We start from the raw sequence: 16677 nt of genomic DNA on the forward strand, positions 1-16677 counted from the left end.
ACCAAAAGGAAAAAAATTAGACCCGGTGAACGATGATCTAGTAACTTTCCCAAAATAAGGACACCCCTATTACCTACGTTAGAAGGCTGGGAGTTGCATACAACGATCATTGCAGAAGCTGGTGTGTGCCGAACGTCCAGTGACCGGTTAACACAGCTACGAGTTTGGAAATTGAATGGCGAGGTGTCCAAAGGACTTTCCGAGTCCTCCGTATATTGTACTGGGGCCAAAGGGTTTTCGAAATAGCACATGAAGAAATGGAGCTCCATCTTTTTTGCGCTTTTCTGAGAACTAATTTGTGCAGTTTGCCTTTAGCAACTGTTAGGGGATGCCGATGCTCGGGTTGGAGGTCGCTGAAACCAATTCAGTCCTCTTCCTGGCAAGCTCAGAAGCTGCTATAATACAGAAGACTAGGAAACTATAAGACAACTCCTTTGTGAGTGTGGAGGATGCGCCAGAAGAACTCTTGGTAGTGCTTTTAGTTACTTATTTTCTATATCAAAAATCCATTTTGCATAAAGGCATCCCACTGTGCAATTTATTGTGGAATACAAAGCAAAGCGCAGGACACACGCATACGCCCTGGTATGTAATAAAATGTGTGGCAATTTGCTTAGAGCTGGGTGTATATGTAGCGCACATATACTCATGCATTTGCACATACATATATGTATACATACATATTTGTATGAAGTATACTAACATCCATATGTATGTTTGTATGTAAGCGCGCATGCATGTTCGTATATCCCGCCTATTGTGTGTCATCTAATCGAAGCCTTATATAATAAACCACGCTTGGCGCCACTTTTTCTCATTTTCATCATTGTTGTTTGTGCCATTCGCATTCATTTACGTGTCACGTGTCATCGCCTGCTGGTGAACAACTATAATCGTAATAACAATAGCAATAAAATTTAAATAAAAATGGTTACAACAACAAGTATGACGCATACATACATATACGTGTAAGTACATATCAAATACCAAAGTAAGTCCACTGACTTGAATTTTATTTATGTGAGCTGTTTGAATTTATGCAAGTACTCGTCGGCGTGTACTAGACACTGGCGTGTATAGATTTTGGTATTTGAAGGGGGATTTCATCCTTATTTTTTTATTTAAATAGCATTTTTTTATTTAAATAGCATTTTTTTAATTTTTGATTTTATTTCTCCTATACGTTTTTAAGCGTTCAGTTATGGTTGAAACCTTTCTGATACCTGGAGACTCTTTCAGTTCTCCAATTCATTTCTCACCAGTTTATGGTACTTTAACCCTTTAACTGTTTATGTCAAGTATGCTCGATAGAGCGAAAAGAAAAGCTTTCGCATAATGACGACTATGCTCGTCGTGAAGATAAAAGAAGTCGCATTCGTATTACTACTCAACGAATCAACTGAAATTACGATACGACTCAACTTGGTTTTCCAGCTTCAACTACATCTTTACGGTTACTTGGAAAGTATTTCCCTGACTTAGTACCAAGTACAAAAGCAAAATAAAATCCTACACACAAATGTTCATACTGCTCAAAAAGTAATATTATAATTTTGTAGAAGCCAGATATCGGTGCCCAATATAAAAGGTAGCATTATGAGCTGCACTTTGCTGTAAAAACTATCATTGCCCTTAATTTAAATTTTTAGTTTTGTTACTCAGATTTCTTGAAATTCATTTGGTCTTTTATTCCTTTGGTGGTCATTCTTATACTTTTTTCTTTATGTGATATATTTATTATATTTTTTATCAATGAAATAAATGTTATTTCTTAGCAAGGAATAAAAATATACATTTGCTAAAAACTTTTTAGTCAAAATTACCTACTTTTACAGACAGAAACATTTATTCTGTTCATGTCGAGTATACCTGTATTCGTTGAAAAATGATTTAGCAGTCAGAAACATTTTCCGAAACAAACTTTTAAAGGCTTAACAAATGAGTACTGCTATTTTAATTCCAAGCAAAATATTGTCTCCCTTTGCCTTCAAGGTACAACTAGCCTGGTAGTCCCTGGTTGTCAATATTTTTTATTACTTTTGAATTTATTACTTTTATCAATAGTCATCTTTAATATCATCTAAGGCTATGCTTAAAAAACGGACTGCCTCGACGGAGTTGGAATAGAAGAACAAGGATATTGGATGAAGAGGTCTAAGCGGGCATATTAGGAGGTGGTTAGTGTCATTCGGGGTGCAATCAAAACCGGATATGTGTACGCTTAGAATGTCGGAATCAAATCTGCATAGTTCGGACTTAAAACTAGTACTGAAAACAAAAGCAAAAGATATAGGACTGAATGTCAATGCTGAAAAACTATGCTTCACTCAGCACGTATTGTGGATGACAGAAATCTACAATAGTTATAGATAGTATTGATAATTTGTTTCGGAAAGCTTCATCTACGCTTCAGATAATAATTCAAATACTTGGGATTATTTCTATCAGCGAATAAAGACTCATCAACGAGGCGTATTAAGCAACTATTAAATTCTTCAGAGAGAGAGTGAACTCGGGTAGATTGCTTATGAAGCTATAGTTCATCACAGACTGTGAAGCTAAGGAGAAGAAGAAGAAGAAGAAAGCTTTTACAGTAATCATAAAACAGAAATACCGGGGTATTGCCATTCCCACGAGACAGCTGAAGCACTTCGCCTGCAATGGATAGTGATTCGCTTTCGATAATGTCATACAGGAGATAAGCGTTCATGAAGGTGGTAATAACCTTTCTGAGAATATCGTTTAAGACCTGTTTATGTTCCGTCAGCAGCAGTGGCTGTTTTATGATCAAAAACTACCGGGACTGTTTATTTTAACGAACCGCGCACGTGGGAACCCGTCCATACTTTTTTTCTTATGTTGGTAGGATTGTAAGACTATAAAGAATATTATTTATAAATTTTGAAGCATTTGAGTGATGCTGTACGTAGCAAACGGCCGGAAATGTGGACAAACACTTTTTGGATTTTGCATGATGATAACGCGTCATCGCACCGAGCCCAAATTGTGCTGGATTATTTGACCAAACACTAAGTAAATAGCATCGTGTAAGCACCGTCTTCACCTGATATGGCCCCGTGGGACTTCTTTTTGTTTCCCAAGTTGAAGTTACGACTTTGTGGAAGGAGATTTCAGTCGATACAGAAGATCAAAGAGAATTCAACGAAGGAACTGAAGGCTATCCCTTCGTCGGCGTACTAGGGGTGCATGGAAGACTGGGTTAAAAGTTGGTATAGGTGTGTCGTTTCAGACGGGTCATATTTTGAAGGACATAAAATAAATTGGCCTAAAATTTAACTCTGTTTTGTTTTATTTAAACATTCCCAGTACTTTCTGATCATAGGATATACCTTATTATGGAAAATGTAATAATAGTGACTAAAAGCGGTTTGACTGTTTTTCAAAATGTTCTCCATAATAATCAATGTACTATTGCATTGATTTCATTCAATTTTCGAACCAATTTGTTCAGACCTTTTTTTAAGTTTTGTGGGATTCAACGCGAACGCCGTTTTTCTCACCATGAAGTGATCATGCAAATTCTTTTTGATGCTATTCTTATTAAATACCAAGGATGTCCCAATCCCCCAGAGTATGCGTCCTGATGATGTTGTTAAATTATGTCGCGCACGGTATCCATATTTTCTAGTATAACAACTGATTTCGAACGTCCTTCGCGTAATTCGTCGGTGAGCGAACAGTCACCACACGAAACCAGAAGGTTCAAAAGCAAAGGAAATTTTTTGAAGAAAATTTTTGAACGAATTTTGAAAGTGTATAAGGACCTCTTGCCATCAATTAGTGCAGTAGAAAGATGGGTGGCTGATCCACGCCAAGGACGTTTAAAACCAGCAAGAACCCCAGAGACAGTACAAAAAATGGAGGACATCGTATAGGAAAATCTTCGAATAGCAGAAAGAAATCTAGTAAATAGAAGATCTGAGCATCTCTATCACCATGCTCCTAAGTCAAAACAAGAGACTAAAGAGTAGTGTAAATCTGGTTCGTGTCCAGAAATCGGCCGAGCAGATATTAGCATCAGTTTTTTGGGATGCGAAAGGAATTTCGTTTGTGAATTACTTACAAACTGGTAAAATAATAAATTCCGAATATTATTGTAGCCAGCTGCAGAAAAAAATTCGTGGAAAAATACCCAGTTTGCAAAAGAAAAAAATATTTTTCAACAGGAAAATGCACTGTGTCACACGTGCATTTTGACTGTGGCTAAAATCCATGAATTAAAGTTCGAATTGTTGGAGCATCCACCGTATTCACCAAATGTTATCCCTAATGACTTCCATCTGTTTCCAGACCTAAAAAATACATGCGTGGAAAGCATTTTTCGATCAAATGATGAGGTTACAGCTGTAGAAGCGTATTTTACAGCGCTTCCAGATTTTCGCTCCATGGGTGGAATTCATAAATTGGAATCTCATAGAATAAAATGTATTGATATTTAGGGAGAATACTAATAAAAAATTTATTTCAAACCATAAAATTTTGGTTCTCTTATCAAACCGCAAAAGTTGTTGAACAATCTAGTAGATGTCCTGGCTTTTAGCAGGGCTTTTGAAGTTATTCTTGCGTTAGTAACCACCAAAAATTGCTGGCAGAGTACGAAAACCCTACATGATTCAGTATATACATAGATGGTATTCTGTCAATATCAGAAAACATCTATTGAGCTTTGGCCCCTGCTTGTCAATCAAAGTGTGGCTAAATGGCAGGCTTTTAGCTGTAAAGCTCCCTTGTATAATTGTAAAATGCGCTTAGCTATTAGGAGTGTTTCGAAGTGAATAGAACGGATAAGATGATGCATTATCGACTAGCAAATGAATTCTTTTTTTTTTTTTTTATAAAATTTTGCTTCTCCAATAAATTCATGGCATATGTTAGTTCCAGTACCATAAAATGTTTTCAAAATTCCGCTGATTTTTGTTGCAATTTTCATCTCACAGAAATTTCGGTATACTTTTTTAAGCACACAACATCTAATATAGAGAGAGTCAGCGTTTTTAATACTGCAAAAAGTACTTCCATCTTCTTCTTGACTGCTTAAATAAAAACAAAATGTCTTCTATAAAATTTACGATCTGCAATCAAGTTTTAAACTTTTTACTCTTGTTTCGAAGCATTTCCAAATTCCTTCATTGCTTAAAAATTCTTATAGCGAACAATCATTTGGAGGCGGACGACCCCAGAGATCGCTTCCTCTCGAAATGCATGGAAACTGGCTTGTATTTACATACCTACACATTCATATAGAATATTGCATGTCGCATGCATGTGTTGCATGCAACAAAGCGTTGACAAATCATTTATGATGCATGATTGGCATTTGCCATTTGTTTTACTGCCACGCTGGATATAGAAATAAAAGCAATCGCTGGTGACACCATCAGCGTGGTAGTTTGTTTTTTCTCTTCTTTTTTTACCATCGCTATTGTCGCTATTGTTTATTTTATCATTCAAGTTTTTTATATCTTTAGAATCGCTTTAGGCCTCAGTTGGAACCAATTTACGCACAGGGTCTTTCGAGTCTAGTTTTAGAGTCATTTGCTTACACGGCTATTGCTACTCGATGGCGTCCCTTTCGACAACTGCTAAGTGAAAAGCCTACAATTTAACAAAATGAGTTTAATATCGCTTGAGCATTATGTACAAATAATTCCAATTCAGTAGGAGTGCTTTTGCTAGAAAATTAAATTTGCATTTTATCAATGCAAAATCCACGCCAGTGTCAGAAGCTTTTTATGTTCCCCTTGTGTTACTTTGTGGTGTGACATTTTGATCCGATGGGGTCTTTGAGTAATTTTTCATTGAAAATATAGCTGGAAATATGCTTATCATCAACAGATTGCGATATCGAGATGTGCTACCAATTTGTTTTTTTTTTTTCAATATTCACATGAATAATTTCATTTTATTTTGGCCGCAATTTAGTCGCCAACACGCCCTTTTTTTGCCTGCCTTCCCATCATCTTCAGCACACTTTTTTGATAAATAAAGTGGAAACAATTGAAGCTCTGAAAAATATTCGGGATGAAATTTCCAATTTTGTGTGCCAATCATTACTAAAGTCATCAAAAATATCAATAGGAAATACTTGGAAAAGGATGATCAGATTGGAAGTACATTTTCCTATAGGACTCTTTTGACACATCACGCGTGACTACAGTCAAACTAAATACATTTTATTTCAGTATTTATTGGCATTTCATCATGGAAAGACCTACACATCAACAACGTTTACAAATCTAGGAATTGTATTACAAAAATCGAGGCTCTGTGAAACGTGTTCTTCGCGCGCTCAGCCCAACGTATGGTGATCAGCGATGAGGCCCATTTTCGACTCAATGGCTACGTCAATAAGCAAAATTTTCATATTTCATGGATGAACGATCGGGCCATAATTTCTTCAAAGACGAGGGTGGCGTCAATATAACAGTGAAGGGCCAATACTATCGTGCCCTGATAACCGACGTTTTGAGGTGGGAAATTCAAGCTTCTGATCACCACAACATTTACTTTCAATAAGCCGACACTACTTGTCATAAAACCCGAGAAAACAATGGATTTACTGCGTCGTCGTTTCGATGAGCAATTATCTCTCTTCTCGGATCAGTGAATTGGCCACCAAGATCGTCTGATATCACTCTTTTGGGCATTTATTTGTGGGCGCATGTATTATAAAATTGAAATGCTTTGTGGATAAATCAGCTTCGATTGAGGTTTTTGAAGCTTACATTACTAAAGTTATTCACGATATATCGACCGAAGTCCTCCAGCAATCACTAAAAAATAAATTTCGTGAACCTATCTACACAAAAGTAATAAAAGTGGTCCAATCAATTTGAATTTTCGTTGTTTTTATTTGAATTTAAAATACGATGCCTCCAAATTGATCATTCTTTCCATATAATTGGCGCTTACACACTTTGCTGGGTGTTTGGCTGAGGTCCTGCTCGTATTTGTGGTGTGCATCTTGATGTTGTTCCACAAATGGTGAGGCCTACAGTTTTAAGCCGACTCCGAGTGACAGATGAAGCGATAACGCTTAGAACTGACTCCGCTGTCAGGATACAAAACAATGAAAAGCATATTAACCGGGACGCCATAACTGGATGGGTTGGTGCGCGCCTAATATTCCGAAGTACCCACTTTCCAATCTTCGGGAATGAAACATCGAATAATAGAATTTTTTTTCTTATAGCCATCTCCACTCGAAAAATACCGGCAAACTCCAACTCTATTTCTGCCATGAAGAACCACTTCGTAAAATATTTCCGGTAGTTGTTCCCAAACTGACTTTTCATATGAGGTTTGTCGAGCAACTATTTTATTCTAAAATTCCACTCCTGCGATAATTTCCGAAACATAATTTTTAAACCATATTTAATGCACTCCTTAAATATTTTCCATCATATTTGACTGCTAACTAGTCACAGTCCCATTCCCTTTGGCATGCTTAATTACGGAGTGAAAGGAATAAATAAATACATTTATGCACAGTAGAAGAATTTTGTGTATTAAAATATATTTTTGTGAAATAAAATTTTCAGAATAGCAAAAACTCATTTCTGATGGCATACAAAGCGCAATAATAAATCCAATCCCCACGTACTAAAAATCGCTGTTTGATAAAGTAATAAAAATATTTTGTATCGTCAATTTATTGCATATCCTACTTCAACACCTACCGGTTAGTATGATTGCGAGCTCATATGTATAAGCACTTTTTATGAGTTTATATGCACGTACGCATATGCAAATGAAGACATTGGTTCACTGCTCATCTCAACTCGGGAGTATCTGACACTAGCAATCGATACATTTTTTTCACTCGTTATTTTTTTTTTTTACTTTTTTGTTTTTTCTCCAATGAATATGCATAAAAGCATGTTAATATTTTTTCTTCCCTGCTTATTCTGTTATTCATGCCTACGTACGAACAGTGTCATGTTGTATTGTTTTCGTTCTTGTTGTTGTTGTACACATATTGTGCTTTTGTGTTCAGTAAAGCTGCAAATTTCTTTTATATGCAATAAAAATCATCATCAGTGCATAATAAATAATGAATAGCCGTGAACGCATGAAATACGAGTGTAAATAACATACGTGTGTGTGAGTGAGTGGCATATGAATGAATGACAAATATTTGGTAATATAAAGCGCCATGAAGTATGCAAAACAAAAGGTGCTCGCTTGCTCTTCTGATACACATTTCATGGCATATGCTGAGCAATGAATAGCAAAACAAAAAAAACGAAAACAACAAAAACAAACTGTTTAACAAAAACAACAAAAGAGTGACACCATTCACAAGAAAAATCACAAACTAAAATAGAATGAGCATTTGCAGTTATGAATGGTGGAAAAAATTTAAGTTATTATTACAGCTTTTTTTATTTTCTTTTCATGTCGCCTGTACTTCAAAAGAATAAAAAACTATAATTACAGGCATTAAATAGGGAAAAATCAAGCGTGTAATTAATTTTGTATGGCATGATTTTTTCAATATTTCTCCAGTTAGGCTAGGCTGGGTTAGCTGATTGGGATATACAGGGGAGATGGTGACTTAAATCCATTAACTGTGGTGTCATTAAGCAAATAAATAACGACGAAACAAAAGAAGTATTAAAATAAAGTAGTAAAAGTAAATGTTAAGCAGTAAAAGTAAAGTAGTAAAACTAAAAGTAAAGTAGTAAATAGTTAAGGGATGATATTTCATCAACCAACCTTTGTTATGTGTTTGCGCGATTACCTCCTTGAAATTGTGGTATGCCTCGTGTAGTTGTTCTACAAATGGAGAGATCTATAGTTTTATTAAGCCTCCGAACGGGGCATTAATTTTTATGTGAAATTTCTTCATGCCACAAATACATTAGGAACTTTGCCATTGTCTGCAGAGGGGCGACGTTTATTAGAAAAAACCGTTTCTACCATTTGCTGTTTCTTGCTCAAAGTGGGTTTCCGAATGGAAGTCACGCACAAGACCAATCGACTATGCGAGAAACGGCTAAGTTCCAAATCAGACAGACAAGACTCCTCAGACTTAATGAAAAAGTGAAAGCTTAAATGTTCGAACCGTACCGCCGTGAAAGCTGTGCAGTTGAGCTGACTCCAGTTTATTGACCTTTAGACTGCTACTACGAAAGAGGCTTTAAGTTATATTGAGCCTCACCCCATGGGCAACCATCGGACTATTTCCTACTAAGACACACATCACTACCGATAATTGTGACTTTGTTAACCTTTGCAGCACTTTGAGTTTCCCCAATTCACATATAGCCAGAAAGACTTCACCACTTCTCTTCCTCTTGATTGGCGCGATAATCTCTTACGCAATTTTGGCCGAGGTTCACAAAGCATGCCAGTCATTTCTTTCTAGTGCTAACCGGTGCCAGTTGGACCCACGAAGTGAATCCAAGTCTTTCTCCACCTGATCTTTCCAACGCAGAGGAGGCCTTCTACTTTTTTCACATCGTATCCATTCGGACGGCATAACTCAGCCAACGTAGTCGCTGTATCTTTATTCGCTGCGCTATTTCTATGTTGTTGTAAAGCTTATACAACTCAGTATTCCACCGTCTGCGATACTCGCCATCAACAACGTCCAAAGGTCCAAAAATTTTCCACAGAATTTTTCTCTCAAACACACCAAAGAACGCTTCATCGGATAGTGTGATCGTTCAAGCTTCTGCACCATACATTAGGACGGGCATCATGAGAACCTAATAGAGCATCAGTAATTCGGTCTCTCGTTTCTTCCATCTGATAAAACGTCTCTTTTTTTCAGATCCCGGTAGCGATCCAACATGGCTCGTATTGCGCTCGACTATTCATGCTTAAATTCTCTCCCAGTACTCGTCGAGCTTCGTCATTAAATAGATAAGCGCTCCAAAAGTGGACTTTCCTTGCATGGATAAACCTTTTCACCGATACTTTACCTAATCTACTCATTAGCCATCGGACTCCCAGCGACGTCTTCGTGACCTGGTACTCATATAAGCTCGACAGCTTTGTGACAAAAAAAAGAGTTCAACGCCTGTATTTTCTGGAAAGTGCTGCATTTTATAAGAAACTTGTTCCATATCGAAATTACAAGATTCTTCACCCGGTTATGAAATGTCACTAGGTTACTTTAAGCTTTGTTTGCTGTGAATACGAAAAATTGGCCTTAACTTCTATCTCCAATCTACCGTCATGCCACAATAATTCAAGCTTTAGATCAGCTGCTGTGACCCATTTTCATAACGATGGAGGATTTTAACTCGTCTATCCACCGCATCATACGAAAGCGCGTGTTCGTCATTTTGGGGATTCAGTTGATCAGTCAGTATTCATCACTTGCTTGCAATAGCCTTCCTGGTCGTCTTCATCTTACGTGGATTTTTATTATTCTGTGAAGCGCTGATTCTTATTTCTTAGTCTCAGAACGGCTCTCTGACTCTGTGGACCAGCGCGTCATTCCTACCTTTTTAGGTAAAAGCCTTAATTGACCATTTCAGATACTTCTGCTCCACAGGCGGTAAATAGTCCGTCCTTTCTCACATACTGTCTTCCGATTTCCCAAACTGTTCATGCCGTCCGGGTTGGTGTCTAACAGTGCCCTCTCCTGGTCTCTCTTCTAGAAAAAGACAGTTTATTCCATTTCCGCACCACAACCTGCAATTCCACTATCAAAGGTGTGACCACAAGCAATACCCCAACAATAACCTATATATCGCCCTCCGTATCCGCCAGTGATAGCAATCCCTCTTAGCATAGACGGTATGGATATTAGATTATGTTAGCAAAGACTAGTGCAAACTAAATGGATGTAGTATGTATATTTCCAGTGATGGGATTAAAAACCTCCCCTAAGTAAAAAGTGCTAGGGCTAAGAAGCTCTTGAGAGAAAAAGCCAACACGGATGTAAGAAATTCTAAGAAGTAAGTTACGATATGAGCTCACTGTATCGGCTAGAGGGGGTGTAAGATTCCAGTTCTTAGGCTAAACCAAAGGTGTTCCACAATAGCCACTTCCTCTTTGTTCTTGCAGCTTTGCCAGAAGCCATAAGAGGCCTTATGTGCATCTCGTGTATTTTTAGGCGTTAGTACGCGGTGGTGATACCAACTTATGTAATAATAAAAAATCTTTTATTTTCATTAAGTCAATTCATTCTAAGCCAGATTTCACAGATGGGCTCCGTTGTCCATGTCTTGTTATTGGCTTGCGATATGGGCCGACTTGATGCGGGCTTTATTGAGGCACAGTTGACTGATTTAAGACCAGTTCACCTCCTAGCCCTCTCATACACGATGCGGTTTTCCGTAACGCCTTTACGTTTAGGCATCCAGGTACTATTCGTTGTACGCCGCTTAACCAGCTCATTTAAAATGGTTACACATTTGATTGCTACTTTTGATGAAGTACTATTTTGACCCTGTCGAAATTTAATGACAACTTTATTCTAAGAGTATAGCGTGATCGGTTATACTACCCCGGGTGAGTCCCTGACTCACAACACAGTTTAATTTATGGTAGTTAATTTAGCTTTAAAAGCACTGCACTGTTCAGGTAGCCGTAGACTTAGATTCAGCTGTTACACTTCTGAGTGAATGCCACTACCAACCCTATACTTTACCTTCAATCATCAGAAAATTTAGCCACCGACTCGGCGCCAACTTCTTTAGCGTTATCATTAATTTTTTATCGTTATTATTAATCCTTGCTTGTTTATTTTAGTATTTGAAATATTTCTTATTGCTCAATAAATGGTATTTTATAAAAACATTTCTCAAAAAAAAATTAGTTTGTGAATTTGTCCAATACCCTATTTTCTTGATTTTTTACATCAAATGGGCATAGCAAACAATTTATCTACAAAAAACTGTTTTTTTGCTCAGTCTTTTGTTCTCAACTTAGCTTGAGAATTGAAGAGTTAAGTTATAATTACCTTCAACATGGCCATCATGATTATTTGTGTCTAAGCAACCGTTGGCAAAGAGGAGAATGTTTTATTTTTACTCTTCGTAGATCATCACTTATACCGACGAAATTTTCGTTATTTCGAGGTCATTGCCATGTAGAACAAAAACTTTTAATACTAATTAAGTAGTCTAATAATAACGCTGGTGCCTGAATATGCAGCGAGTCCATTTGTGTCACGAAAACCATCTCATAAACACTTTTTGTCACTTGGAGACGGAAAGATAAAACATCTATGAACAAAATAATGTGACTTCTTCTGTTGTTTTTTTTTTCATGTTTTACTATTTTATTTTCATTGTACAACAAATATTATATAAATCACTTATGTTCTATAAGACTTATAAAAATTCGACATGTTTCCAAAATTATTAATCAGAATTTAAAATTACATTCTAATACATATATTAAAAGTTCAAGTTTAAAGAGATCCAATATTTTCGTTTTTGTTGATTTCTTATAATTTTGTTCCTAGACGGTGTAGCGCACTATCTGGACTGTGGAGTTGACGGTGCTAGTCAGCGATAATCAAAAATCAACTAGTATTTCCCGGCTCTTGAAACTAACATTTTGTGCACGAAAATTGAATGGGCCAGAAAACTACGTAGTCGAATTTTCTCTATAAATTCCGATTAAAAAATTAGAGATGTAGATGAAACTTTGTAGATTTTTATAAATTTCGTGCAAGGCTTCCAACTTTAATTTGTATGATATTTGTTGTGGAATAGAAAATTATATCTATACTATAAAGATGAATGTCTATACGTTGTCCGCGCATCACTACGAAACGACAACACCAAATGACGTACAAATTTTTATACATTCATATTGTCACCCAATGAAGGTTATAGACATGTTTTTATGATGGAACTCCCTTCCCACAGCCCCCAGGCCGCGCCACCATTCTCATTCGTCATTAATAATCGAATATTTGCTTAAATTTAATCTAAAATATCTTAGTTTTTCCTATTTCCCACTATTTATAGCACATTCTAGACTTCATAATCCGCATAAGCTGTTCAACTATGACCCAAATGCAAAGTTCAAAAACGGTTTGAGATAGAAAATTAATAAAAATTATTTTGCTTGATATTTTTCTGATTGGTTGTTTTGATTTTATTCAACGAGGCATAGCAACGGATGCCGGGTATTGTAATATTATGGTTATTAATAAACAATTATTTTCTATGAAATTATTGTTTGTAATTCTTTTATATACATATCCTAAATACCTCAAAAACTACTCCTACGCGAGCGGGGCCGCGGGGTCAAGCTAGTATAATATAAAATAAAAAATAAATACAAAAATTTAATATAAAAAAAAAAAATAAATAAATAAAAACAAATAAGAAAAAGTGTATTAATAAAAAACAAGAAAATAGAATAAAAAAAGTGTAAAAAAATAAAAATTAAATAAAAGAAATTTCTCAAAACAGCTGAAAATATCGCGCATATATTATTTTGATCGGAGGTGTACATAACTTTCTATTTATGGAGAACATACAAAGAAGCACAATGCACATTGAACGAGAAACTCCATCTACAATTTAATCTTGCGTTAGGCTATAATAATTATTATTATCATTAAATTTTGCTTTTCCTCTTCTCCTTCCCACTCCTCTAGTGTAATCTCGTACAGATATTTGGACAAACATAGTAATTAATTTGTATCTACATACATTTGCCGGTGAAATCACAACGCAGCCTTCCTCAATTTACCTTTTGCTAATTTATAAATATTTGTGTATATTTGCTCAATTCCAGGAATAAATGGCTTTCAAAGATTCTCGGAACAACCAAAGTACACCGAAGTGAATCCAGGTCAGGACGCCCTACTAACATGCAAAGTAATCGATAAGCGTGGTACATGCTCATGGCAAAAGGATAACAAGGTAATTATTTGCTAGCGCACAAACACAAAACACAATAACATAAAACAATTTATATCTATTCAAATACACCAACCCACACACACACGTGCGTACGCATATTTATATTAAATTTGCTTTATATGCAAAATTGCTAACTAAATCAAAATTACCGGAAAAGGGGCATATGAAGACTAATTCGACATTGACAATACCCAACCAGCTCTCTTACAAGGAGAACTCGCCGCCTTTCCCTCCGTTCAAGTCGTGTCGACTGACTGTCAGTTGCTCACGTAAGCTAAGTGACCAACTTTGTGTGTGTTCTATCTATATATGTGTGAGTAGTTACCTTAAACATTTACCTAGTTTTGTTGCCTATTTCCTGGAAGTCAATTACTTGTATGCATATACATACGTACATACACACATACCACCATGCACATGAGAACGTGCCTCGACCACAACAAAATAATTGTTTGTTCGCTGTGCTACCGGGTGAAAGCAAAACATGACAAATAAATGCAGGGCATGCATGTGCGTACGTATGAAAGTAGGTATGTGTGTATGAATGATGGCACGTCCCACTGTAAAAGTGGAAAGTAAATTAATAGCTACAATGGAAAATTTGACGAAAAATTCTGTAGCATCGAAATGTGAAAAGGAAATGTTATGCATAGATTTTGCTTTCTGACGACGAAATGGTTGGCAGCATTCCCTAAATAAGTATCCATCTATACTAAAGCAGACCGAATTAACTTAATGAAAAGCAAAGTTCAGAAAATAATAGGAATTTTTTTTCTTACATTGTTTGGCTTTGCGGAAAGTAGTTGAACACGATCCGGCAGTATTCAGAATTTTTAAATAAAAAATATATCACACTTGTCCAAAAATGCTTCAGGAATGGGTGAAAAGTGTTTATGAAAATTTTAAGTAAATTATCAAATATTAAAGAGAGAATAATAATCTCGTTGGAGATGTCGTTGATGCCCTATGCTTCAAATAGGGATTCAAGGAACCTACATAAAGCAAAAAAAAAACACAATTCGGAAAAGAACAAATTTATAAAAAAATTCCAGAAGTATTTTGCGTTGCAGTAATGCAACATTGCTCAAGGCCATAATTTTGAATCATTTCTGACCAAAAGCTCAACAAATATAACCAAACAACCATCTTATTGAGTACCTCATAAGGCTCCAGCAGATTGTTTTCTTTTTCTAAAACTCAAACTACTGCCAATCAGTTAGCGGGGCAGACGTTTTAAGCCGATGACATAAAACGGAATTCGTGACGAGAACTGAAGTATATTACGGATAATGTGTTGAACAAATACTGAAATCTGCTTATTTCGATGAAGGAATTTTTGTATGGTATAGTCGCTATGATAAATTTGAACAGAATTTGACAGATCGAAAAAAAGACAAAAAAGCGGTATAGCACTTATGCAAGTGAAAAAGCTGTAGAATATTGAACCACATACCGTTCTGTACCTAAATGCTCAATTTTTTACAGTGTATTAATATTTTACCAATTTGGTCTTAAGTAGAACCAAAATATTAAAAAAAAAATAGTATTAAACTATATTTACTATTTACTAGGTTGTTCAGTAAATTATGCGGTTCGATAAGACTGCAAAGAAAATCTGGAAGAACTGCAAAATACGCTTCTACAGCTGTTGCGACATCATCATTTAACGAAAAACTTTCTCCACGCATGAATTTTTTTAGGTCTGAAAACAGATGGAAGTCGCTAAGGGCTAAATCTGTCAGATGCTGCAACAACTCGAACTTTAATTCATCGATTTTAACCATTGTCGAAATGCTCTTTTGAACCGGTGCATTATCCTGATGACAAAGATTTTTTTCTTTTGCAAACTGCAAACACAAATTTTTTGCTTCAACTGGGCCTAACAGCTTACATTAATATTAAGAATTGATTTACAGTTTGCAAGTAATCCACAATCAAAATTCCTTTCGCATCCCAAAACGCTGATGCTAACATATTCTTGCCCAATTTCTGGACACGAACTCGTTTCGTAGCGGAAGAACCAGGTTCACAACACACTTTAGCCTCTTGCTTTGATTTAGGATCATGGTGATAGACCCAAATCTCACCCTTAGTGAGAAGTGATTCAAAAAATCCACTTTATGCCTTCGGAAACGCTCTAAATGTTGTTGAGTAAGTTGCATTCGAATGTGCTTTTGTCCCATTGTAAGCGAATGCGGTACCCATTGTGCACACCGTTTTCTGAAACCCAATAGTTCAGTCAAAATATTGCTTATACAGCCCAGTGAAATAGGGTTTCTACTAAATCTCTTTCAGTCACTCGATGATTTTCCACTACGATAACCTGTATTTTCTGATGCTGATACAATGTCGATGATAGCTCTGGAACGCTCTGGAAGTCCACAAATATTAGAGAACGCCGACCTACAAGCGTAACTGAACAAAGACGAAAGACGAACTCAAGAACACCTTGCAGAGGTGTTAACTATAGCTCGCCAAAGTAGTTGTTAGGTTAGGGTGGTTACCATGCGCCACGATGGTGTAAATAGACCGAGTTATGTATGGTGTTTCTAAACGTTTTTATCTTTTTCGCAAAAATTTTCGGATTGTTTTTTTGTTTCCGAGATATTTTTTTGTTTTTAGTTTTTGGTTTCTCTTTTTTTTGAGCACCTATTTGTTGCGAATAAAATTTTTTTTTTGGTAAGTTTCTGCTCCAATTTGTGAGGGGCGCCTTAATGTTGTCCCATAAATAGTGGAAGCTACAGCTTTAAGCAGATGGTTTTATAATAAGCTGGACAACCGCTATTGAAAAAACGCGTTTTTAGCAGGTTGA

General features: G+C 36.3%; 1 protein-coding gene across 1 annotated transcript in view; it reads left to right on the forward strand.

Annotated features, from left to right (window-relative positions):
* The first annotated feature begins 1335 nt into the window (after positions 1–1335).
* The window catches only part of LOC129253191 (irregular chiasm C-roughest protein-like), a 215594-nt gene continuing 200252 nt past the window's right edge, over positions 1336–16677 (forward strand). The window contains exons 1-2 of the mRNA XM_054891468.1: positions 1336–1465; positions 13738–13865. Of these exons, the coding sequence (XP_054747443.1) occupies positions 1336–1465; positions 13738–13865 (258 nt within the window). The remainder of the gene's footprint in view (positions 1466–13737; positions 13866–16677) is intronic.

Source organism: Anastrepha obliqua, chromosome 1 (assembly GCF_027943255.1).
Source record: "Anastrepha obliqua isolate idAnaObli1 chromosome 1, idAnaObli1_1.0, whole genome shotgun sequence".
NCBI classification, from domain to species: Eukaryota; Metazoa; Arthropoda; class Insecta; order Diptera; family Tephritidae; genus Anastrepha; species Anastrepha obliqua.